Genomic DNA, 26767 nt, shown 5'->3' with positions numbered 1-26767 from the left:
AGATTACTTTGCATTTTATTGTCATTTGTTTCATTTAATATTTAGTCCTTTCAGATGGAAAACATTTATACATGTAAATGATGTGATCCAAAGTGCATTTGAACAGTGGTGAAACACTTTCTTATGATGTGTTACATTCATACGAGCAGACAGAGAAGTACGTTTGAAGTAAGTGTGGAGCAGAAGAAATAGAAATTGTCAACTTTACGCTAAGCTAAAATGCTCTAAACATTTTACATGCACGTTACCAGGCACGATCATATTTTTTTATCAAGAAAATTCACGTTGGATCATAATTTCTTTTTTTCTAGTAAGACCTTTGATATTAGGGCAAAAATCTTATTCTTGATGATAATTCTTGTATTGTTTTCCTGTAAAAATATCATAAAATGCTTAAAACAAGATCAATTTGATTGATCTTGTTTTAGAAACAACACTGCATAAGATATTTAGGTTTTAAGAGAATGTATTTTTAACATGTGTATTTTGTCTTACTGTACTGGCAGAGTTTTTATAGTCAAAACAAGTGAAAAAATCTACCAGTACTGAAGAAGTAATCCAAAGTATTTAAAATACGTTACTGACCTTGAGTAATCTAACGGAATGTTACAAATTACATTTTACAGCATGTATTCTGTAATCTGGAATACATTTCAAAAGTAACCCTCCCAACCCTATATATATATATATATATATATATATATATATATATATATATATATATATATATATATATATATATACACTGGCGGCCAAAAGTTTGGAATAATGTATAGATTTTGCTATTATGGAAAGAAATTGGTTCTTTTATTCACCAAAGTGGCATTCAACTGATCACAATGTATAGTCAGGACATTAAGAACATGAAAATGTACCATTACAATTTGAAAAAAAATGTTCAGAACTTCTTCAAAGAGTTCTCATCACAAAATCCTCCACGTGCATCAATGACAGCTTTGCAGATCTTTGGCATTCTAGCTGTCTGTTTGTCCAGATACTCAGGTGACATTTCACCCCATGCTTCCTGTAACACTTGCCATAGATGTGGCTGTCTTGTCGGGTACTTCTCACACAACTTACAGTCAAGCTGATCCCACAAAAGCTCAATGGAGTTAAGATCCATAACACTCTTTTCCAATTATCTGTTGTCCAATGTCTGTGTTTCTTTGCCCACTCTAACCTTTTCTTTTTGTTTTCTGTTTCAAAAGTGGCTTTTTCTTTGTAATTCTTCCCATAAGGCCTGCACCCCTGAGTCTTCTCTTTACTGTTGTACATGAAACTGGTGTTGAGCGGGTAGAATTCAATGAAGCTGTCAGCTGAGGACATGTGAGGCGTCTATTTCTCAAACTAGAGACGCTGATTTACTTATCCTCTTGTTTAGTTGTACATCTGGCCTTCCACATCTCTTTCTGTCCTTGTTAGTGCCAGTTGTCCTTTGTCTTTGAAGACTGTAGTGTACACCTTTGTATGAAATCTTCGGTTTTTTAGCAGTTTCAAGCATTGTATAGCCTTCATTCCTCAAAAAAATTATTGGCTGACGAGTTTCTAGAGAAAGCTGTTTTTTTATTTTGTGCCATTTTTGACCTAATATTGATTTTAAGACATGCCAGTCTATTGCACAAAGACAATGTTAACCTTCATTTAATGAACCAAATAGCTTTCAGCTGTGTTTGATATAATGGCAAGTGATTTTCTAGTACCAAATTAGCAATTTAGCATGATTACTCAAGGATATGGTGTTAGAATGATGGCTGCTGGAAATGGGGCCTGTCAAGGTTTGATCAAAAATGACTTTTTTCAAATTGGTGATGGTGCTGTTTTTTACATCAGTAATGACCTGACTATATTTTGTGATCAGTTGAATGCCACTTTGGTGAATTAAAATATAAATTTCCTTCCGAAACAGCAAAATCTGTACATTATTCCAAACTTTTGGCCACCAGTGTATGTATTACTCGTATCTTTATTTGTATTTATAATCAACAACACAACGTATCTCTGCTTCAGTATATTAAAGTTAAAACATAAAACTAGGCATTAAAAATAAATCAAATTGGATTCCTCTAAGGAAAATCTCTCTGACAACATCACTTTTATAGACATTACTCCTGGTGCTAATTTATGAGGTACAGGTGTGTTCATAACCGACCTGATTAAGCAAAAACTTAACCACAAGCTACTTCCTCTGTGATTGTTCGAAGGACAAGCATTGTCCCTGTAGAATAAACAGAGAGCTGAATAATAACAGCTGTCCTGGCCACATCTAGTTCAAGTTCCATATTCATACTTTAATACGCTGGGTGATTTATGATGAACCGGTGTAGGTCCCCCTCAGCTGGCTTATAAAAAGCTTGACAGAAAACAAAAAAACATGGTCCCTCATTCCTTACTAAAGAAAAGAGAGTGAGCAAGTGTACGTGAGTGTGAGGGTCTCTCTCTGAGGGTGAGAGAGAGAGGGGGGGGGGGGGGGGGCTAGAGGAGAAAAGGCAGAGATAATGGCCAATATTGATGGCAAGAGAGCACTCACTCTCCAGTTCTCTAATGACTATTTCTCATTCTTCTGGAGAATAATATTGATCATGATATGAGAATATTGCAAAGTGCAGAGTACACATACAACCCTGAAAACAACACTATAAAAAAAGGAATTTTCCAAATAAACCTGAATACAATTGATGTCTGTGAGGTTATGAACAGTACAGTTAGGTGTGTTTCATGTCTGCTCATGAGTTTGTTTGGGGTTGTCTGCATTATCTGTTAAATGCTTCAATCACTATTTGGCATAAAATTACAGCTAAAATTAATTTTAGCTGTAATTTTATGCCACTTATATCCATAGAAAATACAGTAGCTGCCTGTAAGCATTCCCAAGATGGCAGCAGAGTGGACTGACTTGCCTTGAAAGGGACTTTGTCACCACTACTAAGCTGTAGTGTTGTGGATGTTTGCCTGGGAATTGATGATGTTGATAAGGTGTTCTTAGTGTTTTTAGAACGTTGTTATGTAGTTGCTAGATTGCTTTGATCAGGTTGCTAGATCACTGCTAGGTGGTTATAAGGGTTTTCTGGGAGGTTGCTTACTGATCCATGTCAGAAGAGTCTACCCCCAAGTCTCTATGATATTCCGGTCCCTATATCTGGCTCGAGTTGCAATTTTATGAAAGTCTAAGGAATTTTGCTTATACCATGCTTGCCATAGCAAGCACCACTAATGGCTAATTGGACAAACAGGTAGCCATGCCCCAAACTTAAGCCATTGGTTGAGCCAATTTTGCTTTGTTGGTCTAAAAAATATTTATGTACAATGGTTATTTACAAAGGTACTGCAAAAAATAAATAAAAAAAATAAATTAAAAAAAAAAGGAAGCAGAGACCATTTTGAAAGGCTTTGGGAGATAATGTCTGCATTTTCATGTCACAAAAAGCATCTCATATAAATCAAAAACCTAGTCCACAGATGCACATAGTTCCCAAACCAAAGGTCCTCTGAGGAATAAATTAAGCAGAACTCCCCTTTAGTCAATATTATCACCACAGGAGGTCATGTCAAACAGCATGCCTGTTTTGTTTATGTAAACATTTAGCAGACTGATGAAGAGTATTCATCTTCATGGGGAGTAGACAGTCATCCATAACTACCTTTTAATGTGGGTTTGATCACTGAATCGCTGACCGAGGCAAGCCAAATAAGTTTGTCATCCATAGCTACAAAGAAATTATCAACCTGAAATGCACATTATTATTTTGTTTAAGGCTCTTTGGATTGATGTGTCTTACGTCTGTTTAAAGGGATAGTTCACCCTCATATTGTTCCAAACCCATATACTTTCTTTTGTCCGTGAAACCCAAAAGAAGATGTTAGGCAAAACGTTAGCCTCAGTCACCATTCACTTTCATATTATTGCTATCTTCTTACATCATATATACTTCTCATATAATGAAAAAAGTCTTAATAGGAGGCTTAATTTGCTTTTCAGTAAACAATTCCATGTTCAAATGTTGACTTATTTTATGTTAGCATGACTGTCTTCAGAAGAGAAGAGAGATGAAGGCCAAGAAAAACACATTTTCTCAAGCATTTCTATAAGCAATAATGTTTGATAATGACATGTTTGACTGGAATATGAAGGATTAAATACCTATGAAAGGTGGAACGATGCCAGAGGGAGGTGTATATAAACAATACGGCAGAGGGGGACAACTCTGCCAAGAGCTAAAACCCTGACAGAGCAGACTTCACACCTGCAAGCTCTCCGCAGGAACCCCTATGCAAACACTGCAAGCTCATGGAGAAAGATATAGTCAAACGCTGATAAGACAAGACACTTCCCACATTTATTGGGCTGAAAGGAAAACTACTGTATGAGCTTATCAGATGCTTGATGGCTTTTCTGTGGATATGCCTAATCAATATACAGTATGGAAGGTGAGAGAGTATTTCCATATACTGAAGTGGGTAATATGCATTGATTATTCACATTTTCTTTGTTCTTTTCCATCATCAACACTTTATCTTTCTGTCATTCATCTATCTTTTAAAGCCTGGATGTCAGCAAAGCATTAGATTCGCAAACACAGCCTGAGACAATGTCCCCCCACATGGTTAAGCTCCCTCACTGAGCAACACTATGACTTATTTGGAAAGTAATTATAAAAAACAACAAAACCTCAGAGAGGACTTTATCCACATTGTGAGTGTATTGACACAGAGCCTGTTTGTGTGTGTGTTTGTGTGTGTGTGTGTTTATGGCGGTGGGGCCATTACTTAATAAACTTTACAGGTCTATCCACCCATGGACAAATGGTCATTGTAATAACAGACAGCTGCATTTAATCAGTCGCTTTTTTGAAAAGATGAGTAGTGAAGTATAGGAAGTAGAGGTCAGAGTTTAAAATTGTTGAGAAAAATAAAAAAAACAGGGTTGTTGGTGTAGTGAATTAGTGTCTATATTTACATACACTGGTGGCCAGAAGTTTGGAATAATGTACAGATTTTGCTGTTTTGGAAGGAAATTGGTATTTTAATTCACCAAAGTGGCATTCAACTGATCACAAGGTATAGTCAGGACATTACTGATGTAAAAAACAGCACCATCACTATTTGAAAAAATAATTTTTTATCAAATCTAGACAGGCCCCATTTCCAGCAGCCATCACTCCAACACCTTATCCTTGAGTAATCATGCTAAATTGCTAATTTGGTACTAGAAAATCACTTTCCATTATATCAAACACAGCTGAAAGCTGTTTGGTTTGTTAAATGAAGCTTAACATTGTCTTTGTGTCTGTCATTGAGTTGCCACTGTATACAATAGACTGGCATGTCTTAAGGCCAATATTAGGTCAAAAATGGCAAAAAAAGAAACAGCTTTCTCTAGAAACTCATCAGTCAATCATTGTTTTGAGGAATGAAGGCTGTACAATGCTTGAAACTGCCAAAAAGATTTCATACAAAGGTGTACACTACAGTCTTCAAAGACAAAGGACAACTGGCTCTAACAAGGGCAGAAAGAGATGTGGAAGGCCAGATGTACAACTAAACAAGAGGATAAGTACATCAGAGTCTCTAGTTTGAGAAATAGACGCCTCACATGTCCTCAGCTGACATCTTCATTGAATTCTACCCGCTCAACACCAGTTTCATGTACAACAGTAAAGAGAAGACTCAGGGGTGCAGGCCTCATGGGAAGAATTGCAAAGAAAAAGCCACTTTTGAAACAGAAAACAAAAGGAAAAGGTTAGAGTGGGCAAAGAAACACAGACATTGGACAACAGATAATTGGAAAAGAGTGTTATGGATCTTAACCCCATTGAGCTTTTGTGGGATCAGCTTGACTGTAAGGTGCATAAGAAGTGCCCGACAAGACAGCCACATCTCTGGCAAGTGTTACAGGAAGCGTGGGGTGAAATGTCACCTGAGTATCTGGACAAACTGACATCTAGAATGCCAAGGATCTGCAAAACTGTCATTGCTGCACGTTGAGGATTTTTTGATGAGAACTCTTTGAAGTAGTTTCAAACTGTAATAGTAATATTTCACATTATTCATGTCCTGACTATACATTGTGATCAGCTGAATGCCACTTTCGTGAATAAAAGTACCAATTTCTTTCCATAAGTGCAAAATCTGTACATTATTCCAAACTTTTGGCCGCCATTGTATATATAGATTCATTTGGTAGTAAACTTATAAAATTGCTGTGCAGTAGGAGTGTGTGTGTGTGCGTGTGTGTGTGTGTGCGTGTGTGTGTGTCTGATGTGTATGATGAACCGTCCTCTGTTGTTGACAGTACACAAGGTTAAGACACACCCTGGACAAATGGGCCTGGGAATTAATGGTTTGTTGGCAATACAAAATACTGCACAGTCATCACAGATGACACAGACACAACAATATATATTATAGTATAATAATTTTGATCTTAATATTTTAGCTTTATTTATTGCCAAGAAATATTTGGATGAATTTAATGACATTAAATGTATGTCAATATAATTGTTTTATCAGCAACAAATTAATTTCAATATTTAATTAAGTTGTTTTTTATATATTAATATTTTTTAAGCTAATCCCATATATAGACATACGATTATTCATTTACAAGCTATATATAATTTCAGTTGAAGTAAGCATCACATCCTCACATCTCATCTCATCTTTAACCAATTAATTTCAAAGATCATATAGAAAACAGTAATCTAACCATGTTATAGTATGCATTTTTTGAGCAATTCCCATCTCTGTTTACATTCCAAACTTTGGTTTCTAATTTTAAATGTTACTTTCTCCATTTGGTATGTTTCCAATATCTTTTCTCTCAATCTTTAAAATTGTATTCGAATCACTTTGTACCAATATATTTTTAATTTAGTGCCAACAAATAGATTATGACTATAATGAGCCTTATTTTCCCCACAAATTTGCCCCCAGTCATTGACTGATTTTTATTTTTAATTTATCCTCCCAAAGAAAAATTATTTTACTCTGGGTGTCTTTTAAATGTCCTTCAAGGATTCAAATAACCGAAACTTTTTGTTGAGTTCATTTTATGGTATGTGTCGACAATATAGTGACTCGATGTAATAATTGCTCTTTTTGTTTCTTTTATTTTAACATCCCTTAATAAATAACTTCTGAACTGTAAATGATTAAAAAATTGTGAATTTGGGAAATAATTTTCTGTTGATAAATTAAAACAGTTCACATTTTACACCAGTGAACCTTTGATATCTTTTAAGACCTCCATCTGCCCAAAACTTGCAGTAAATGTGTCAAGTTATATGTTTGAGCAAAAAAGATTTCTATCATGCTTTTAGCTTTGTTTCCAATGCCCAAAGGTGCAATCTTAACGACTTTCATGTATCTGTTGGTGGTATTAAAATGGCAGACACTAGACATTAGGAATGATTACTTTGATTTTCCCTTTCATTGACTAACTTCACACCTTTCCTTACAAAAAGCACATTCTTCAAGGCTATGGTTTGTTCCACTTGTCAATCAATCTTAGAGGGTTGAAGTCAGTTTTTTTCCTTCAGCAGAGTGACAAGTAGATTAAACACATATGCGTGCAGTACAAGCACGGTACTTGAGGTCAGGGCATTAATCTGACTGGTATGCGCTGGAAGAGTTTGCCTGCAGCATTTGACAAGTCTCCTAATTCTTTTGAAGTCAATTAAAGGGGCAGGAATTTAACACCTACACAAGGGAAGCTGAGCAGATTTTAATATATTATTAGGGATTGACAGCAATTTAAAAAAGGTCATCACCTTGACAACAAGAAAAAGTGTTCGATGAAGGAAGTGTCTATATCTCAGTTAAGAGATAATGAGCAGAGCATTAGTCTTTAGTGCTGACGCGAACTTCCTCAGTGGGGTGCCTCACCTTAAATAAGTGTGTTTACTCTGTTGGTGTTTGAATTTCCTGTTTATTTCCCTGTCTGTCAGAATTGCCCATTGAATAGGTCCTGACTACACAGATGCGCACACACACACACACACACACACACACACACACACACACACACACACACACACATGCTCACCCACTTATTCATGGAGGCAAAATATCCACCAACCACATGCGTCTGTTCACCCTGGCATTGTCATTAAACCTTCAGAGACAATCAGGACACTCAATCTTAAACTAACAGCTATGATGAGATCATTTCTCGCAACTGGTAAAGCGAGGAAACGGAACTCTATTCAAACTGTGAAAAGCAAGTAAAATTTATCATTTTTAAAGACAAGCATGCGCAAGGACGCGGTGCCAAACTCCTGTCAGAATGTATAAAAAATTATTGCGCTGGCTCGTTTTGCTTACATTCTATCCTAAACTCAGCATTGCAGTCAAATCAAGGACATTTTACCCTATACGCTTAGCAAGCATTGATCTCAAAGATAACAGCTCTATGTGCACTGTGCGAACAAACTGAAAAAATCTCCTTTGTAAGACAGGTAAAACCAGACATGGAGGAAAAGCCAAAGAAAGACATGCACAAACACATGCAAACAGATGCACAAAGCACACAGACAAAAACACTCACTCACACAAATGCACACAGACACTCTCATAGACCATCACTTTTAGAGACCTGTGCTGTGAAAGGACGTATACCCTATTCCCTCCTGTCTTGTTCTGTTATGGCTTGCCCGTCCTTCATAAAGAATAGCCTTCATTGTAGCTGGGCAGGGGCAGGTGCTTAGTGGTAGCCCCCAGGCCACAGGTTCAGATGCATTAGGAACATATGGAGGGAAGGGTGGAGGTTGCAAAGGGGTTAGGGTGGGTTGCTTCTGTGCATTTGCAATCCCACAAAGGATTCATTCATGGCTGTAGTGTTGGACATGTGGAGATGCCAAAAGCAATGGAACAGACAGCGGACAGTGTCCATCTTTTAGATAAATTTGGGATCAATCTTGATCAAGATTGGTCACATAAAGTAATTAATATTTATCTGTACCCCCGATGAGTTTTGGTGGAATAAATATACAATTTCAGAGAAATTATCTTTTATTTTCTCTGTATCTCTCTGTTTGGTCTGTTTGTCCCATTGACCGAAGCAGTGTGTTGGATTTGCTCACATGTGTTTTGGATCATCTGCTGAAGCTCCAGGTATATTAAGGATTTGAATTAGCAGGGAATTCTTTAAGCCAGCTCCCTGCCCCCTATGACAAACTTTCATCCAATTCTTAAACATGGACTTCATGCAAGAAAATCTATATAAACCACCCAAGCAGCCATTGTACAGAGAGTAACAGCAGGAATTGAACATTTTAAATTGTGAAGCAGCAAGTAAAACAAGAAGTAAAACATGAATCATAAAAATGCATTTGATTGTGTGTGTACACTGTAAAAACTGACAAACTGCAATTGTTTCTTTAAAGGGATAGTTCACCCATAAATGTACATTTTCTCATCATTTACTCCCCCACATGCCATCCCAGATGTGTATGACTTTCTTTCATCTGCTGAACACAAATGAAGATTTTTAGAGGAAGTTCTCAGCTCTTTTGGTAAATACAGTCAGAGTGAATGGGTGCCAAAATGTTGAAGCTCCGAAAATCACATAAGTCAGCATAGAAGTAATCCATAAGATTCCAGTGGTTAAATCAATATCTTCAGAAGCGATATGATAGGTGTGGGTGAACTATCCCTTTAAGGTTACACAGAGATCTTCTTCTGATTTTTGTAAAGTGTCATAACAGGTTCATGGCTGCACTTCTCACTGCATAGTCCATTCCAGATATAGCGCAGTAGATCCCAGACATAGTTTACTATTGTACCCCAGGACATGGGCCCCTATATGGATAGGCCAGTATAAATTCAGGTACCTTCATACCACCCTCATACCACAGAGCATGTGAATGCACGGTCATACACAGAACGGCTGCCAGGTATTCTGTTTGTTCTGGGTTTAATTTTAGGGATGCAATCATGTCAAACTCCCCTCTGCTTTTGTGAGGAGCTTCTAGAGCCTCCTGTCAGCTGTTGCGGTTGTTGGCTCCCATACAGACCCTGTAGTTTCCAGTAAACAGCAAGACAAACTGGGAAAAACAAGAGTGCAATCAGGAGGCAAAGTGTCAGTGCCAGTCTGACAAATGGACGGACAGATAAACAGCTGGAAGGGGTACAGTGCAACATTTAGGATTCAAAAAGCATCCGCTTCTTGCACAACAACAATGGATTTCTAATTAGCTTTTACAGACTGCATTATTCATATTGCTTTAATACAGGTGAAGAGGAAAACTCTTTGAGCTGACACTGAAATTGTCTATGTGAACACACACACACACACACACACACACACACACACACACACACACACACACACACACACACAAGGACTTCTGTCAATATGCATTGGCTCAGAGATTGAATTGCCAATAAGTCTACTGGAGAAGCAATGTTTTGGACTCGTAGCAATTACTGACAAGCACTACTGAGATGTGATTACGCAAACTAAGGGAGCAACTATTTTGTAAATTACAAACGCGCCAATTGACTTACCTTATACTGATTGTGCTTATTGTTGTGTACGTGTGAACGTAGTGATGCCTGCATGCTGCTGCGCTTACCTTGCGCAGATAACCGCGTTCTATCTCCATGCTTGATGGACATTGCCAGCGCAAACCTTTGTCTTCACATCTCGCTCGCTCCTCCCCGCAAAGCCGGGGCGGCGAATCAAAACGCGCTCAGGACTTGGACTCCCTTCCAACGTGGTCTGTGGAGTTAAACTTGTAGTGGGACTGAGATGCAAGATCTTATCCACACCACACAGCGGCCAGATACTTGATCGTGCTTGGATGGAGGGGCGAAACCCGATCGCCTGTTGTGCTGCCTGCAACTCAGAGGAGTGACTTATCAGGACGCGTTAAAAATGTCTTCTTCCTCGAGCGAGGTCATTAGTGCCGATGAGACCAAAAGGGAGAGCGCAAGGGCACTGGAGAATCGTGGGAGTGTCAAGCTGTCAGTGCTGGACCTCGCGGAGTTGTCCATGGAGAATGCAACTTTAGCCATCGATGCGGTCCGTTCCGAACTTTTGGACTGCACATCGTCCTCACTGGCCTTCTCTCCCGAGCAGGTGGCGTGCGTCTGCGAAGCGCTGCTGCAGGGTGGGAACGTGGAGCGCCTGGCCAGGTTCCTCTGGTCACTGCCGCAGAGTGACCTGCTGCGGGGCAACGAGAGCATCCTGAAAGCGCAAGCGATAGTCGCTTTCCACCAGGCCCGCTTCCATGAGCTCTACTGCATTTTGGAGAACCACAGTTTCAGTCCGTCAAATCACCCGTCTCTGCAGGAAATGTGGTACAAGGCGCGTTACACCGAAGCGGAGAAGGCGCGGGGCAGACCGCTGGGTGCCGTGGACAAGTATCGCTTACGCAGGAAATATCCTCTGCCTCGGACTATATGGGACGGAGAAGAGACCGTGTATTGTTTCAAAGAGAGGTCTAGGAATGCGCTGAAGGATATGTATAAACGGAACCGGTACCCATCTCCAGCCGAGAAACGCAATCTCGCCAAAATCACAGGACTTTCTTTGACTCAGGTCAGCAACTGGTTCAAAAACAGGCGACAGAGAGACCGAAATCCATCCGAGGCGCAGTCAAAAAGGTAGGAAATGCACAGCATACATTGACATGTCAAGTTTTATTTCAGTAGGGTATAATCATCTTCACCCGTTTGGGAATTGGCTTGAAAAAATATATTGGAGTGCAAAGGGATCCGACCGTGTGCGCAAGACAGAGTGGAGGACACGTTTCACCAATGTTTTGAAACACGAAGCTTAAGCGCTCATATGAAGAGTAGTTTTGGAGAATGGAGACTGTACCCAGCATAAACAGAACGTTCCCCTAACGTTAACGTTTGGTTATTTTTGTGGTAACCAATTCCTAATTGTAACCAATTTTTTTAGAACCGTAAACTAACGTTCTCAGAACGTCGCAGTATTTATTTATTTATTATTATTATTATTATTCTGTGCGACAACCTAGGAAACTCACAGAAACTTGGCTAATGGTTATTCATTCATTTATTTATTTATTTATTTTAAACCCAAATCTAACGTTCCCCTGAACTTTCTGGGAACCAAAAACTGTAGACACATTCCATAAATGGGCAGATTGTTTTGAAGATGTGAGATATGGAATTAACTGGAACTGATGAGCAAAAACAAAGACCTAGCAAACATTTTAACAGGCATTTAGTTGCTTTTAAACACAACCCATAGAGATCCTCAGTTTACCTTGGATATAATCAGCCTTTACATTACCATAGCCATTGTTTATGTTTGTTTATGGATTTTAAACCCACTGTCACACCCTGATAATCAGTCAGAGAAATCTCCACTCAATCTCCTGACATAGCCGAAATCTTCTTCACAGCTTGAGGCATTTTTAAAGCAGATAAGAGACTGCTCCGTATTATAAACTTCTGCTTGCACGTTAATGAAACCGAGTTTCCAGCTGCGGTAGAAATAACTCGTAACCACCCCGCCCGCAAATGTCAATGCCATGCGTTGCTTTTATCATAAATAATAAATCCTAAGTCTAGTAAATAAGGGAGGTCCAACTTTTCCGTATACGTCAGGACTGTGCGTTGCGCCGCGATACCATTACCCTGACATAATTAGGCTACTTTTTGTTTGAACGAAGATGCCCATGATCTCCATGCGTGAATTCTATGGATGAGAAAAGACTAACGGCTTGTGTCAGTAGGTCTTTGTATAGCCTTGGCTGCTGTAGTCACTCCGGACGATGCACCGCAGCTGTCACAGTCTGTAAAGAGATCCACTGTGCCTCCAAGAGCCCAGATCCTTTTATCTCATTTTTGACCCCTTTGGATCTCTTTGGAAATGATGCAGAGATATGTACAGAAATGTCTTTTTACAATAACAGTTTGTTATTAAATGTTGACTTCTTTTCAACTTGCCTGTTTGTGATTTCAATTATTAAAAGTAATATTTAGGACCGTCTAGTACCGTTTTATTACATGAGTAACACGTTTCCATTTTGAAAATTCAAAGTATTTTTAATTTGCTGATTAATAGGTTATATCCTTTTGGAAAGAAAAAGGGAGATAAGAATCGGATGAAAAACTAATCGTTCAGAATTTTGATCTCAATCATATTAATAACTTAAAGAAATCAAAATGAACAGATTTCAAAATAAATGTGAAAGGTGGATGATAAAAAAAACAAGGTCTTATGCCAAACACACATTTTCAACACCAAAGCTTATGTTTTACTGCGTGTGAGTGCATATATATATATGCACCAGAGTAGAATGTGAAATATCTATCTATCTATCTATATATATATATATATATATATATATATATATATATATATATATATATATATATATGATATAGATATAGATATATTTCACATTCTGCTCTGGCCTACTGTCTTTCTCTCACAAGCTACAGTGTTCCCATCATGCCATTGTGTTTGGACATATGTTATACAATGCAGTATACATCTAAAAATGCCTTCACCTTAATTGAAAAAGTCTCATGATTACATTTATGCATTTGGCCGATGCTTTTATCCAAAGAGACTTTCAGTCCATTCAACATTGTATCAATGTGTTCCCTGGGAATCTAACCCATGATCTTGGCATTGCTATCTCCATGCTCAACCAACTGAGCTATAGGAACTCTCTGATTAGGATACAAAGGGTCTGTTTCTTTAACCCCAGTTCTTGTCTTTCAGTGAGTCAGATGGCAATCACAGCACTGAAGATGAGTCCAGTAAAGGCCAGGAGGACTTGTCACCACGTCCCCTGTCCAGTGGCTCTTCAAGCTCAGCTGTACATGGAACAGCCCCCTCTACAGTTTACTCAGATGGAGGAACAACAGTCATCCAACAAATCGGAGATGTTAAAATGCCCACACACGCGGCTGCAGGAATGAGTTTTAATGGTGACCTTGCAAGTTCGAATGCTCACTACATCAACGGTGGAGCCTATGTTCAGTCACATGGGAACAATGCTCTCCTGAATGGACTCTGTGCCACAGGTGGCCATTTCTTGACCTTTGACCCCCAGAGGGTCTCCCATCACAGCCAGGAGAGGCTGTTGGGTGGGTCCTCTGTGTCCTATGCATCTTATTCAATGGGGGTTTCTGAAACTGGATCTGGAAAGCTGGAGAGCATGCAAACTCTAGTTTCCAATGCTGAAGATGGAGTAAATTCTTCAGTGGTCTCTTTCGCCTCTGCCCCTTCCATGCCCGCCACTACCTCAGGAGCACATCATCTGAGCAGTTACAGTGTGGTCAATCATCCTGGAACTGAATCCACCATGGGTCTTCCTCCTTTAATGATGCCTCCATCCTCCACATCATCTTCTCATGGTAGGAGTATTTCTTTATGGTTTATATGGCAAATTGGGTATTGATAGGGATAATACTTTCTTGCACCTTTAGTTAAAAATGGCAGGCTTGATCTTTTGCTTATCATGCAAATTTCTTGGAAGATACAGTACAACAGCTATAATGTCTGAAATAGTCCATGCACTTGTATTGTGCTCATAAAAGCCAGAGTAATTACATCATCACTTTGGAGTATACTATGACAGAACATTTTATGCAGTTAAGCTAGCCAAAAGTAACCGCAGTGCTCAATGCAAAAGAGTAGAGATTTAGCAAGAGAGCACTGTGGGTCATGGGCAGCTGGAGTGTGAGAAGCATGTGGGGGTTCAGGTAAACTAGCTTGAGGATCATACCAAATGCAGGCCTCTCAACACTGTCCCCACCTCCTCTCCATGGCCCTAACCACTCACTAATGGTTCTTTCCATGAATATTTTATGGCCACATCAATAACAGCAAGGCTAGCTGTGTTCTGCTCTTTTCTCACTCGTCTGTTTTATCCTTTAATATGCAGTTTACGAGCCACATAAAAACAAACCTACCCCTGGCTGAACTTTTGATTTAGAAGGAAAACAGTTGAGCCCAAACGATCCAGCAAGAAAAAGAAGATATTAAAATTGTTTAGCCCAGACCCTGTTTCCTTCTGCCCATAATTTTAAAGGCAATTTAATAAAAATACAGTATGTCTTCAGAAAAAACACGGCAAGTTTGTCGTCCAGTGCCTCAGATATACAAAGAAACAATAGCAATTTCCTGTTGTTTCTGTCTTAGAAGTAAAAGGTAGCAGGTAACTCACAAGCAAAAATGTTCAAGTCAGATTCTGTGTTCTGTGAAAGGAAAATCTGAGGGTTGCAGGTTCCCAGACCCCCTTTTACAACAATCTTCTTCAAAAAGCAATGCCCGGGGGAAGCTAAAGAAAACCTGTAGAAAAGTTTGGTTCTAGCTTAAGAAAGTGAGTATATGAAGCAAGGGGAGAATGGGAGGGGTCTGGGCTCTGTGATTATTTATCAGACATTTGTGCAAGTCTAATGGAAGAAAAGTGTCAGGCCAAAAGCCAGAGGCTGTCACTGCAAAGACATGTGCCAAGAACCACATTCTAGAGTTTCACTGGAGCTTAAGCTTCGTGTTTCATAGCGAGTCTAACCGCAAACAGAAAATGAAAAAGGTGTTTCATTTTACAGTTCACTAGAAACGTTCTGAAGAAAAGAAGAGAGGTATACAATGACATATTGACTGAAAGAAAGACAAAAATAAATAAAAACACAAAGAGAGAGCAAAAGAGAGAGCGAGAGAAAGAAAGAGAGAACAGTCGAGCTCAGTACAAGTGAAGCTCGTATTTAAAAAAATAAATAAAATAAAATAAAATTGGACTTGTCCCAGTTATTAAAAAAAAAAAAAAAAAAAAAAAAAAACTGCGGTTACAATGAGGCACTTACAATGGAAATAAATGGTGCCAGTCCATAAATATTAAAATACACATTCCCTGCGTCTGGAATCGCATACTGTTACAATATGAAGGCCTTCTGTATTTGATGAAGGATGCACTTCTCACCTGGTAAAACAGTACGTTCTTTTAGGTATGCATGTGAGTAGTATGAATAGATTTTGGACATACTTCAACCAGGGATGTGGGAATGGACCGGTGACCCAAACATATGATGTTATAACAGCAACTGTGGAAATAATCGGCCCTGTTTTTTTTTAAACAAGCACTTTTTAAGCGCAATGAACAACCTTCTTGGTATAGATATCACTTAGAGTTCATAAGAGCTGTCCGACTCGTGCTTCTCTGCCGTTCTTTTAAATCCAGCGTTTTGAACGTGATGTCTTGGCTCCCGAGGCTTATGGGATATTAAAGTTTCCAGTCGATGTGCACTTCAGAATCTTGCTGGAAATAGTGGGTCATCCATCCAGGTATTTTTTGCTTACTGCTTCATATATACTGATGATTAGGAAATACCTCTCCATTGGCTTACTGTCTTTGGCATACTATTTTAGGGACAAATGGACATTCGGACACAGCAACTGTTTCAAAATTATAGCCACATGATACAAACATTATACGTGTTAACATGATTTTAGTTTGATAAAATCGCTTAACTAACCTTATCTATGTAAAGTTATATCCAATATTTCAACGGTGTTGCCATGACAACGAAACCCTGTTATCCTGGCACTGGATATAACTTTACACAAATAAGATTAGTAAAGGGATTTTATCACAATAAAATCATGTTAACACGTATAATGTTTACATCTTGTACATTTGAAACTGTGTCTATTTAAGCATTCATGGACTAGCCCCATTTACTTCCGTTCTTAATCCTTTATTTTACAGCTTTTTTTTTTAATAAACAAGGGACAAAACAAAATTATTACTGCTGTTAATTGAGCTTCACTTGTATTGAACCCAGAATATTCTGGGAGGGGGTTGTTCACTTGGCATTTGCCTGGCCAAAGTGTTTGGGGTTACAGCACAATTTGATTCCCTAATATCTAAATCTTTACCAGAAATGGAGAAGAAACCATCGAAGTTCATTGACTTGGGTTTAATTCTCACTTTTATCCCCATACAGGCTCTACTCCTTTGGGCAATGTGGTCAGTGACTCTTCCCAGCACTCGAGCCAAACCCTGCTCTACACCCAGACTGTCAAGCAGGAGCCTTTGGATGTGGCTGGAAGCTACACCTATCCTTCTGAAATGCCCCTGGACCAAGGCAGCAGCCTGGGCTACACAGCCTCCCTTTTCCTTTCTTCAAATCTCGGCTCATCTTCCTCCAGTGGCAGCTCTCTTCCCCCTACTGCCACAGCTACGGTCACCTCTGCCCTCTCCAGCACAGAGGTCCACCACTCTCTGAATCAAGCTAGACGTGGCCTCCAGGGGGACAATGGAGCCCTGTCCTCGGACTACAGGTCCCAAGATGTCCAGTTGCCCCTGTCCAACAGCCTGCAGGTCCCTGCCAGGGTAGGAGAGGGCCCGATCAGGGTTGTTTGTGTAGATCTGGATATGGAGGGTAAAGAGCTGGCCAAGCTGCAAACTGTACAAATGGATGACGATGGCAGTGACCTCTGACTTGTGGTATGATGTCATTAGTAGTTAAGAGCTGCATTTCACTTGTGCTGGACTGGTTTTGTTGCACCACACTGTGGCCTAATAAAAGGGACCCCATAAGCACAAATCTTTCTTAAACATTTGAACCCTAATAATGGATATTAATGGTGTAACAAATATGAACAGTGCCTTTCTGTCCTCAGATATCCCAACTTGCACTAAGAGGGCTGCAGAATGTACCAGGGAATGTACCAGGGACCTTTTGAAGATTATTTATCTGCACCATCTTTACTCTCACCTAAAAAAAAAAAAAAGTATGAAAGAAAGACCTATTAAAGCACAATACAAATGTGCACTGAATCCAAATTCAGAAACTGCAGCTTTACACTGATTATTTCTTAGAACACGATTTTATGAAAGCACAGATGTGTGTTTTTGTTGTTGATGGTCTTTTTATTTAAACTCTTTGAGTGTGATGATACAAATGTGATAAAGTTATTTTGTTATGTTTGACTTTTGAGTTTTATGTTACAGAATGTTTGATTTAAACTTAAATGCCTCTTTCTATGCATCCCAATGTGGACTTTGTTCTTTTTAATTGTATAATCCTAACCATTAGAGCAGCTGGTCATTTGTGCCTTCCTCATAAACTGTCAACATGCAAGGAAGAAATAAGATCTAAACTAGACGAGCCTCTTCTTCCTCCAGTGTTTGCAAGACTTCATCTAAAGTAGTGAGTGAGTGTTTGTTTTTCTGTCTTAAAATGATTTGGCCATGTTGAGATCTGTACTTCAGATTTGCATTTGACATTTCTTTTAGCATTAGAAAAGGCCCAGTGCTGAATTCACTGATCCTCGAAGGACAAATGAAATATACTGACACCAAACATGAGCTCTGCACATATGGCAAGAATCACAAGAAAACTTAAAACGTCAGTCCTTCCTGAAAGAATCCTATTTTTCTAAACCCTTCCACCCTATTAAATATTTATATTTGTACATATATAATGAATGATCCATGGGTTGTCTATGCCACTGACACCAGTGTTTTACATTAGAGCCCTTAGCCTGATAATTCAATCAGTAAAGGGAATGACATCATTTTCTATTAATCATGTCTTACTGGAAGCACCAGGTAAAATGGCTATGTGTTTTTAACCAATGGCAGGTGTGATGTCAGTTGTAATGATATCCAAGGCACTCGCCATTTAAGAAGATTAGGCTACAACTTGGACCCCTGGAGAGCTGTCTGTGATCTCAGACATTATAAATGCATGGATGTACGCATATGCAGCACGATGGAGATCAAGTTTGTGTTCTCACCAGGGGCGTCCTCTATGATCGCTTGCCAAAGCCTGGCAGCTGAATACCCCCACTCACTCTTAAAGTGTCATATGGTACCTGTCATTACCAAAAGTAAAGGTCATCCAACAAGGCAGAGTATATGAAGAGAAGTTACATATCCTTATTAGATTTCCTGAAACTTCCTCACATGACCTAGCAGGAATAGACATTTGGATCGGACTCCAGGGTAAAATCAGAGTCATCATTTGGTAGTTTATGAAAGAGTGATAAGAGATATACTGAATGCTCAGATATTATTTTTATTAGACAGAATACAGCGTAGGTTCAAGGACACACTCTATGCTAGCACATCTTGACAGCGGATTTAATTAAATTAATGAGTTTAGTCTAGAATGCATATTTTGATTGTATAAGTAAGTGTGAGAGTGGGATCTGGGACTGTACAAGTGTGTTTACTGTCGTGGGAACATTTCCTTCTCTTGACGCACAGTTGTCTTCACCAGGCCATGTGAGTCAGCGCTAAATGAATGGCGCCCAGGTAGGATTTGCTCACTTGCACAAAGGAGAGGACAAAAAAGCACATTGGGTAAAGAATCTATTGTTACCTGCCCAAAGGTGACCCTGTCGCCTAGGGCACCAGATTAGCTGATTGCCGGGTATCAGATGGCGCCTCCTGGAATATTGAAGGGTAAGAAAGCACTATTGTCTGGGGCTTTGTGCAAAGAAATGGTGGCCTGCAAAAAAGAGAGACGTGTGTTTCATGTCCCCCATTTCCCCTTGGCTGACTACTATATGTGTCACTGCAGTTTGTTTTATGGGAAGCGGTATTATGTTGCTTCTCTTTATTATTTAAATACAAATGTCATCCCATCTCTTTGTACCACGAACAGGGAGGTTTACTGAGTGTCTTTAAAATGCTTTTCATCCTTTATAACAAAAGGCACAGAAGAGCAAAAAAAACAAAAATAAAACAACAACAACAACAAAATATTCCTTTTAATTCAATCTCCAATTTCACTAAAAGAGTGAAGAGTCCCTCAATGTGGTTGATGACATCCAAACATTATACAACATTCATAAAACCACATCCAAATTAGAAGTATATATTTTTAGAAGTATCAAACAAGTGTTACATTTCTCATGGAAATTTATTGAATTTAATTGACATATGAAGGAAGTAATTATAGATTCACACTGCAAAAGGATGCAATATTCATTTTGCTGCTACTATGTTTTTAAACATAGCATTGAAGATGCTCATAAATCCTGGCAGAGACAGGCCATAAAAAAGAAGGAATCCTGCAGAAGTGGGCTTATTAAAGAACCTGACCCCTGACTTTTTCTGGAGGTTTCAAAGCATGACATATAGTGAGGCACAGCAGACTCTGAGGCAAATGTAATCTGACCCTCGTGCCCAGTGCGCCACAACACTACACACTGTGCTAATGTGAGGTCAAGGGGCAACTGGGTCTGAGACCCACCACTTCTGTACACTCCAGTTTAAATCTGGGGAGCAAATTTCGGTGGGGCCACATTTAAACAGTTTGTTTCACCTACATTGAGTCCCTCCCAACTGTCCCAAAATTTAAATAGACTAAATAATGATTTTGTTATTATATAAATCAATCAATTGATTAAAAAATAACAACAGGTTTTGTGAAGGTTAGGTTTAGGGGTGGGTTTAAGGTATAGAAAATATTGTTGTCAAAATAAAAACAATAAGTCCTCGTAGTGATACCAACATGTATGTCGGAGAATGAATGTGTACAAACCAGCTGGCTGAGCCACAAATATCAAGAGAATTTTGAAAAAAGAATCCATGTATGTTTGTGAGCAAATCAGTGGTAAAGAGATTTGCCTGGGAGATAACAGTACGACTAGAAAGATAAAATGAGATAAGAGATAAAAATGAGGTCTTCCAAATACTTTACTAACACATACACATAGAAATTACATTGTACAGTATACACTTAGGGATAACACACACACACACACACACACACACATACAGTATAAATTAATATAGTTTGCTAAAGTAGAGATTTGGTAATAAAAAAATCACTAGAACATCCAAGCCAGCAGGGGCCAGTGCTTAAGACTTCACTGTCTACAGTCTCATTAATTGAAGGAACATTCATAAAGATGCTTGCAAATGTTCACAATCTATATTGTTGTTTAACAGCCTTTGCTACTATACCTCAGTCTCAGAATATTAAAATGAAAGCTGATGGGGTTTATGGCATAGTCATAGTTAAAGCAAAGAACTGAGAACATAAAAAAACTTTAAAATGCAACTCAGAAATCACTGCAAATAGAAAAACTTGATGTCTGATATGTTCTAATTCAGACTGAATATGGAGTTATTAGAAGGCGAATTTCAGGAATTTCTGCATGGAATTGTTCAGTATCTTCTACATATCTGGTTAGACTGGGGAAAAGAATCTATATGTGACTGTAAAATAACCAATAGTTACATCATGGGCAAATATCTAAAGCAATAAATAATTTATAAGGCTGTAATAAGGATATATATATATATATATATATATATATATATATATATATATATATATATATATATATATATATATATATATATATATATATGTGTGTGTGTGTGTGTGTGTGTGTGTGTGTGTGTGTGTGTGTGTGTGTGTGTGTGTGTTAATAAGAGAACCAGCCTTAAAGCAGACATGCCAAGAATGGACCACTGTTTTTATACAGTTTCATCTGAACTGGGCAAAATATTTCAAAAATAATTCACTGATATAAACAGGCCTATACATTTATGTTTTCTGATTCAAGATATAAATTCTGATTTAAGATATTAATTTAAACTTCGGGCAAATTCATAAAATGCTGTATAATTTTATGCACGCAATCGAATTCAGCAAACCTCAATATGAGAACATTCGGAGAAGGTTATATGTATGGAGAGCTCAACACGCTTGAAACTTGCTTTAAGATAATAATCTCATTGTTGTCCAAGGTATACCGTGATGTCTTTTTAAGGGAAGTAGTTTATGGTGTGTTTGCCATTGGTATGTGTGCAGGAGTTAGCGTCGACCTTGCCAACCCTCGTCTTTAGGCCATAAAAGTGCACATCTTGAAATGATCAAGGCCTGAGAACGGGCACGGCCTTTCGATTCCTGAGGTTTTAGGAGGGGGCGCGCCGCAATGTGGTGGAGACATTACGACAACCCGAGCACCCGTCAATCACAGAACCGTGTGCTGTTACGCCGGAGCTGACACTTGACTTGAATAGGCGTAAACGTCATTAAATTCAATAAGTCACATATACAGCAATGGAAAATTGGTTACGAAATGTAATACCACCGTTACTAACTTAATTTAATCCAGTGAGAAATAAAGTGATGCCAATGTCAAAAAAATAAAAAATAAGCCTTCACGTGAAAACCTAACATATGCCACATCAAACTAGGCTAAATTTGATGTCTATTTGTAATATTAGTAACCTACTTTGACATGTTTTCTATAGGCCTATTTAATTCGATAAAAAATAGATTTTTAAACTTTTAAAACCAAATCATTTCAAACCAATAAACTGAACAAATTACGCACGCACATTCGTTGTTTTCTATAAATTACACAGTTTCATAATAAGATCGTTTGCTCTGTATTTGCAAACAAAATTGTGATCCAAGAAATGGCTTTACATATGGCTCTTATGTATTGCAATGTTTCAGCAAGTTGCTCAATAACGAACATACTAAAAAACGGCGTTATTTGTGACTTGGCGATCCTTCAGGACAGATGGATGGGGCAGCTTTCATTAGCCTGCTCCTCTCTGAGCCTTCAGAGACAGTGGGCAAAAGTTGTTTTCACAGGTGTACGGATTGGCAGCTTACACCGATTAAGTCCTCGTTTTATCCCAATGTCTTGAGGCTGCAAATGAGCTCGCAAGATCATTTCAGTTGTAGATTGAGGGTTCAGCGGAGGCTCCTATACGGCCGGGCCCCTGCACAGAGAGCGCTTTAAGGCTGCCTTAAAAATCAACGCTGCTTCTCAAATTAAATTAAAAAGAGGTGGTCCATTCTGGATGAGTGACTGTGAGTTTTGCGTCGCCGTAGTGTTAGGTTGCAGATTTCAACGAAGATAAAGAAACGCGATCTATGCCTTAAAACAACGTCTGGATGGCAAGGGCCTCGACGAACACAGAACTCATTTACTAATGCATCGGTTTTAGGTTTCACTGTACAGAGAGAGGAGAGTGAAGAAGAAAGAAAGAAAGAGCTGGGAGGAATGCCTTTTTTCTGAGCCAAAAGAACACAAATCATTTAAGTGCCATAGGCTATTCAAAGTGCATGTCGGATGTCTTGACCTTAAATAAAAACGTAAAACTAGGTCAAGAAAGAGAGAAAATGACAATTAAGATTTTTTGTCTTATACTGTACACTCTTTAACACAAATATTTCTTCACGGTTTATGATTAAAATAAAACAACAGATGTGGAGTACTTATATTAAGTAGCCTAATTTGTCTGAGGGTTGGCAAATTGGTCAAAAAAAAAAAAAAAAAAAAAAATATATATATATATATATATATATATATATATATATATATATATATATATATATATATATATATATATATATATATATATATATATATATATATATATATATATATATATATATATATATATATATATATATATATATATATATATATATGTATATATATATATATATATATATATATATATATATATATATATATATATATATATATTAGATCATATATATATATATATATATATATATAGATCTAATATATATATATATATATATATATATATATATATATATATATATATATATATATATATGTGTGTGTGTGTGTGTGTGTGTGTGTGTGTGTGTGTGTGTGTGTGTGTGTGTGTGTGTAAAAAAAAAGTATGTTAAATATAATCTTTTATTTGTTTATTTATTTATTTCTTATAAAAATTAAAAACCGTTCAGGGATTCTAGGCTTGCAAGTTCGGTAGAATATAGTGTGAAGAGCCGAGGGCGCTATTATCTCGTGACTAACATTAGGTTATCTCACCAGCTCTAGATGCTGATTGTTTTAAATGGAACTCCCAGTATCTCAGCATGTATCTAGACTTTGCTCAAGTGAAAATACCTGTATAGCAACCACCTGCACGACAATTATGAATTTCTTTATTGCGGATGGAATTGCCTACCCATCATAAGGAGACTAATATGTCATTTTTTGGAGTTCATGAATAAATATAATGCAATTAAATTACAGCGTGTGTTCATTTGTTTAGCTTACCTATAGTAGCCTATATTTACATTTAGTAAAGATGAAAATAAGTTTGCTTAACAGGCTGTAAAGGCTTAGGGTGGAATAAGAGTGAACGCTGCCTTTGGCCAGTTGCTATAATTGATTAGTATCGAGGTGCCCGGCTCCCTCAGGTAGAACTGGAGACGGGGGATCCAGTTACAGACCACCGAGTCCCCGTGGGAGGAAATGGAAGCTCTCCACACTGCTGCTGGGGATAGGGCAGATGGAGAGCCAATCAGCAGACGCGCAGTGCTCTTTTAGCGCGACATGAGTCAATAGTGAGCAAACTGTCTTCAACAAACACCCAAAACTTCACGGCGCGCGCAGCGGACATCTCCAAACGCGACGCAAAAACCTCGTCTCGTCACTCTCATCAAGCGAAGGAGGTTGTCACCCATTGCGCTTCCATCAAAGCATCCAAAGGAGAGCGGTTTGGTAGTTGGGAGTCAGCGCACTAACCAGACGTCATGTCAATGTTGCCTTCTTTCGGGTTTACCCAGGAGCAAGTAGCGTGTGTGTGTGAGGTGCTGCAACAAGGTGGGAACCTTGAGCGTCTCGGTCGTTTTCTGTGGTCCCTTCCGGCCTGCGACCATCTCCACAAGAACGAGAGCGTCCTTAAAGCAAAGGCCGTCGTAGCCTTCCATCGCGGAAACTTTAGGGAACTTTATAAGATACTAGAGAGTCACCAGTTCTCTCCGCACAACCATCCGAAGCTACAGCAGCTGTGGCTGAAGGCCCACTACATTGAGGCTGAGAAGCTGAGAGGGCGACCACTGGGAGCGGTGGGGAAGTACCGAGTGCGGAGGAAATTTCCTCTGCCACGCACAATATGGGACGGCGAGGAGACCAGCTACTGTTTCAAGGAAAAATCCCGCGGTGTGCTGCGGGAGTGGTACACGCACAATCCCTATCCATCTCCTCGGGAAAAGAGAGAGCTGGCTGAGGCCACAGGGCTGACCACCACACAAGTCAGCAACTGGTTTAAAAACAGAAGGCAGAGAGATCGCGCAGCGGAGGCTAAAGAAAGGTGGGTTACATTACCTGTGCAGGAAATAAACATGTTTTTTTGGCGATAAATGGATCCCCTATTAAGCGTCCTGCCTCCATGCCACTTTGATTTACTTTAGAGTTGACTGTCATGTTTTTTAAACGATGTTGTGTTGTTGTTTGTGCAGCGTTGATGATGTTATTGTTGACAAACAGAACCCATAGAAATGTCTATCTTGATTAACGGGATAGACGCTTAAATATTATAGAAATTAAGTCATCAGTCAGAATTCATATATATATATATATATATATATATATTAGTGAATACCCGTTTAAAGACAAATTATTTCCAGATAGTTCAACTGAAAAATGTTCAAATGGTTTCGACGAGCATATTCATTGTAAAATGGTGTGTATTGGCCACTGTAATTATTTGTTGATCTTTAAAACGAACATTAGGCCTATTTTTTATTTTTATTTTAAAGTATTCTGTTTAATTCAAAACGGCTAATGAATTCTGCTTTTTCATCATTTTTATTCTCCCAGCATAGGCAATCATGATCAAATTAAACATAGATTCTATTAGACGACAGTTTGCAAAAAATAATGCATCTAAAAGATAATGTTAAATAGCTATGTTTGAATCACAACCTGTGCATCTTGGCAGAGAGAACAGCGAGAACAACATCACGGGCGCTAACAAACAGAACCAGCTGTCGCCGCTGGACGGCGGGAAGTCCCTGATGTCAAGCTCGGAGGACGAATTCTCGCCCCCTCAGAGTCCTGACCAGAACTCCGTGCTCCTGCTCCAGGGTAATATGAGCCACCCTGGCGCGTCCGCGTACCCCATGACCGGCCTCGGCGCCGCGCAGTCGGTACACGGCATGCAAGGACACCCACATCAGCTCCAGGATTCATTACTGGGATCTTTAACTTCAAGCCTAGTGGACCTCGGTTCTTAAGGGAATAGCTACAACTTGAGCTTTTATTTATTTTTGTTTATTTTGTACCAAATATTGACTGAGATATGCCACTTTTACTGTATATATGAAAAAAATGAACAGTGTAAATCTAAGTAAAAGTCCCAGCTTTTCTCTGGTTTTCAGAGGGAAAACTCAGTGGTACGCGTTACCTTTGGTAGGCACGGACTGACATTTGCCAAGTCGTTAAACTGGTCAGAAGACAAACCAAAAGCAGTTAATTAAAGCAATTCTTTAAACTCAAGTTCTTCTAGCATTTCATCATGTAAAGTAGGCCTACTGTTTTGCACTAATAAAACCCGAGGCTGAAGCAAAATCAGTCAAAATGTTGGCTACCTAATATTTTGGGGGTAGTTTTCGGCATAAACATAAAAAAGGGATTCAAATATATTTACAGATGGTGCGCCAGCTTTTTGTTTAACAGCAAACAATAAACTCATAATGTATAGACTACTAAACGATTACATTTTAATTATAAAAAAAGGGTGAATAAGCTAATTGAAAACAGGACATTTATAAATACATTCGATGATTCGAATAGGCTATGCTAAATTCAAACATTTAATCCATAAATAAAAAAATCAAAACCCCAATTAGTATGTCGCAATCAAAATAATCAAGCTTTTGTTTGCTGTTTATACTCTCCCCAGATCTCAATAAAGAAATTTGCTCAAATAGAAACATTAAGGCCAACGGAAATGATAAATAAAAAAACTAAAATGTATATTATTATTATTATTATTATTATTATTATTTCACTCTTCAACTCGTC

General features: G+C 38.5%; 2 protein-coding genes across 3 annotated transcripts; both read left to right on the top strand.

Annotated features, from left to right (window-relative positions):
- Positions 1-10734: 10734 nt before the first annotated feature.
- Positions 10735-18379, top strand: LOC127416411 (homeobox protein SIX4-like). 2 transcript variants are annotated; one of them, XM_051655768.1, is made up of 4 exons: positions 10735-11604; positions 13706-14343; positions 16936-17438; positions 17615-18379. In XM_051655768.1, exons 1-3 carry the CDS (start codon positions 10874-10876, stop codon positions 17430-17432), a joined length of 1866 nt encoding a protein of 621 aa, XP_051511728.1. In that variant the 5' UTR covers positions 10735-10873; the 3' UTR covers positions 17433-17438; positions 17615-18379. The 2 variants fall into 2 exon arrangements, with proteins under 2 accessions (XP_051511728.1, XP_051511727.1); XM_051655767.1 differs by having other exon boundaries at positions 16936-18379.
- A 5950-nt stretch (positions 18380-24329) lies between these two features.
- On the top strand, positions 24330-26420 carry LOC127416421 (homeobox protein six1b-like). The gene is made up of 2 exons (XM_051655780.1): positions 24330-25052; positions 25683-26420. Exons 1-2 carry the CDS (start codon positions 24493-24495, stop codon positions 25975-25977), a joined length of 855 nt encoding a protein of 284 aa, XP_051511740.1. The 5' UTR covers positions 24330-24492; the 3' UTR covers positions 25978-26420.
- Positions 26421-26767: the final 347 nt, after the last annotated feature.

Source organism: Myxocyprinus asiaticus, chromosome 25 (assembly GCF_019703515.2).
Source record: "Myxocyprinus asiaticus isolate MX2 ecotype Aquarium Trade chromosome 25, UBuf_Myxa_2, whole genome shotgun sequence".
Classification (NCBI taxonomy): domain Eukaryota; kingdom Metazoa; phylum Chordata; class Actinopteri; order Cypriniformes; family Catostomidae; genus Myxocyprinus; species Myxocyprinus asiaticus.
The sequence above is the reverse complement of the archived record's forward strand: the minus strand, read 5'-3'. Positions and strand labels throughout refer to the sequence as shown.

Bases quoted from the DNA above. Each gene is read 5' to 3' on its own strand.
- LOC127416421 (XM_051655780.1), top strand. From the start codon at position 24,493: ATGTCAATGTTGCCTTCTTTCGGGTTTACCCAGGAGCAAGTAGCGTGT. The intron at 25,053-25,682 runs GTGGGTTACATT...GCATCTTGGCAG, and splicing joins GCAGCGGAGGCTAAAGAAAG to AGAGAACAGCGAGAACAACA.
- LOC127416411 (XM_051655768.1), top strand. From the start codon at position 10,874: ATGTCTTCTTCCTCGAGCGAGGTCATTAGTGCCGATGAGACCAAAAGG. The intron at 11,605-13,705 runs GTAGGAAATGCA...CTTGTCTTTCAG, and splicing joins TCCGAGGCGCAGTCAAAAAG to TGAGTCAGATGGCAATCACA. The intron at 14,344-16,935 runs GTAGGAGTATTT...ATCCCCATACAG, and splicing joins CTCCACATCATCTTCTCATG to GCTCTACTCCTTTGGGCAAT.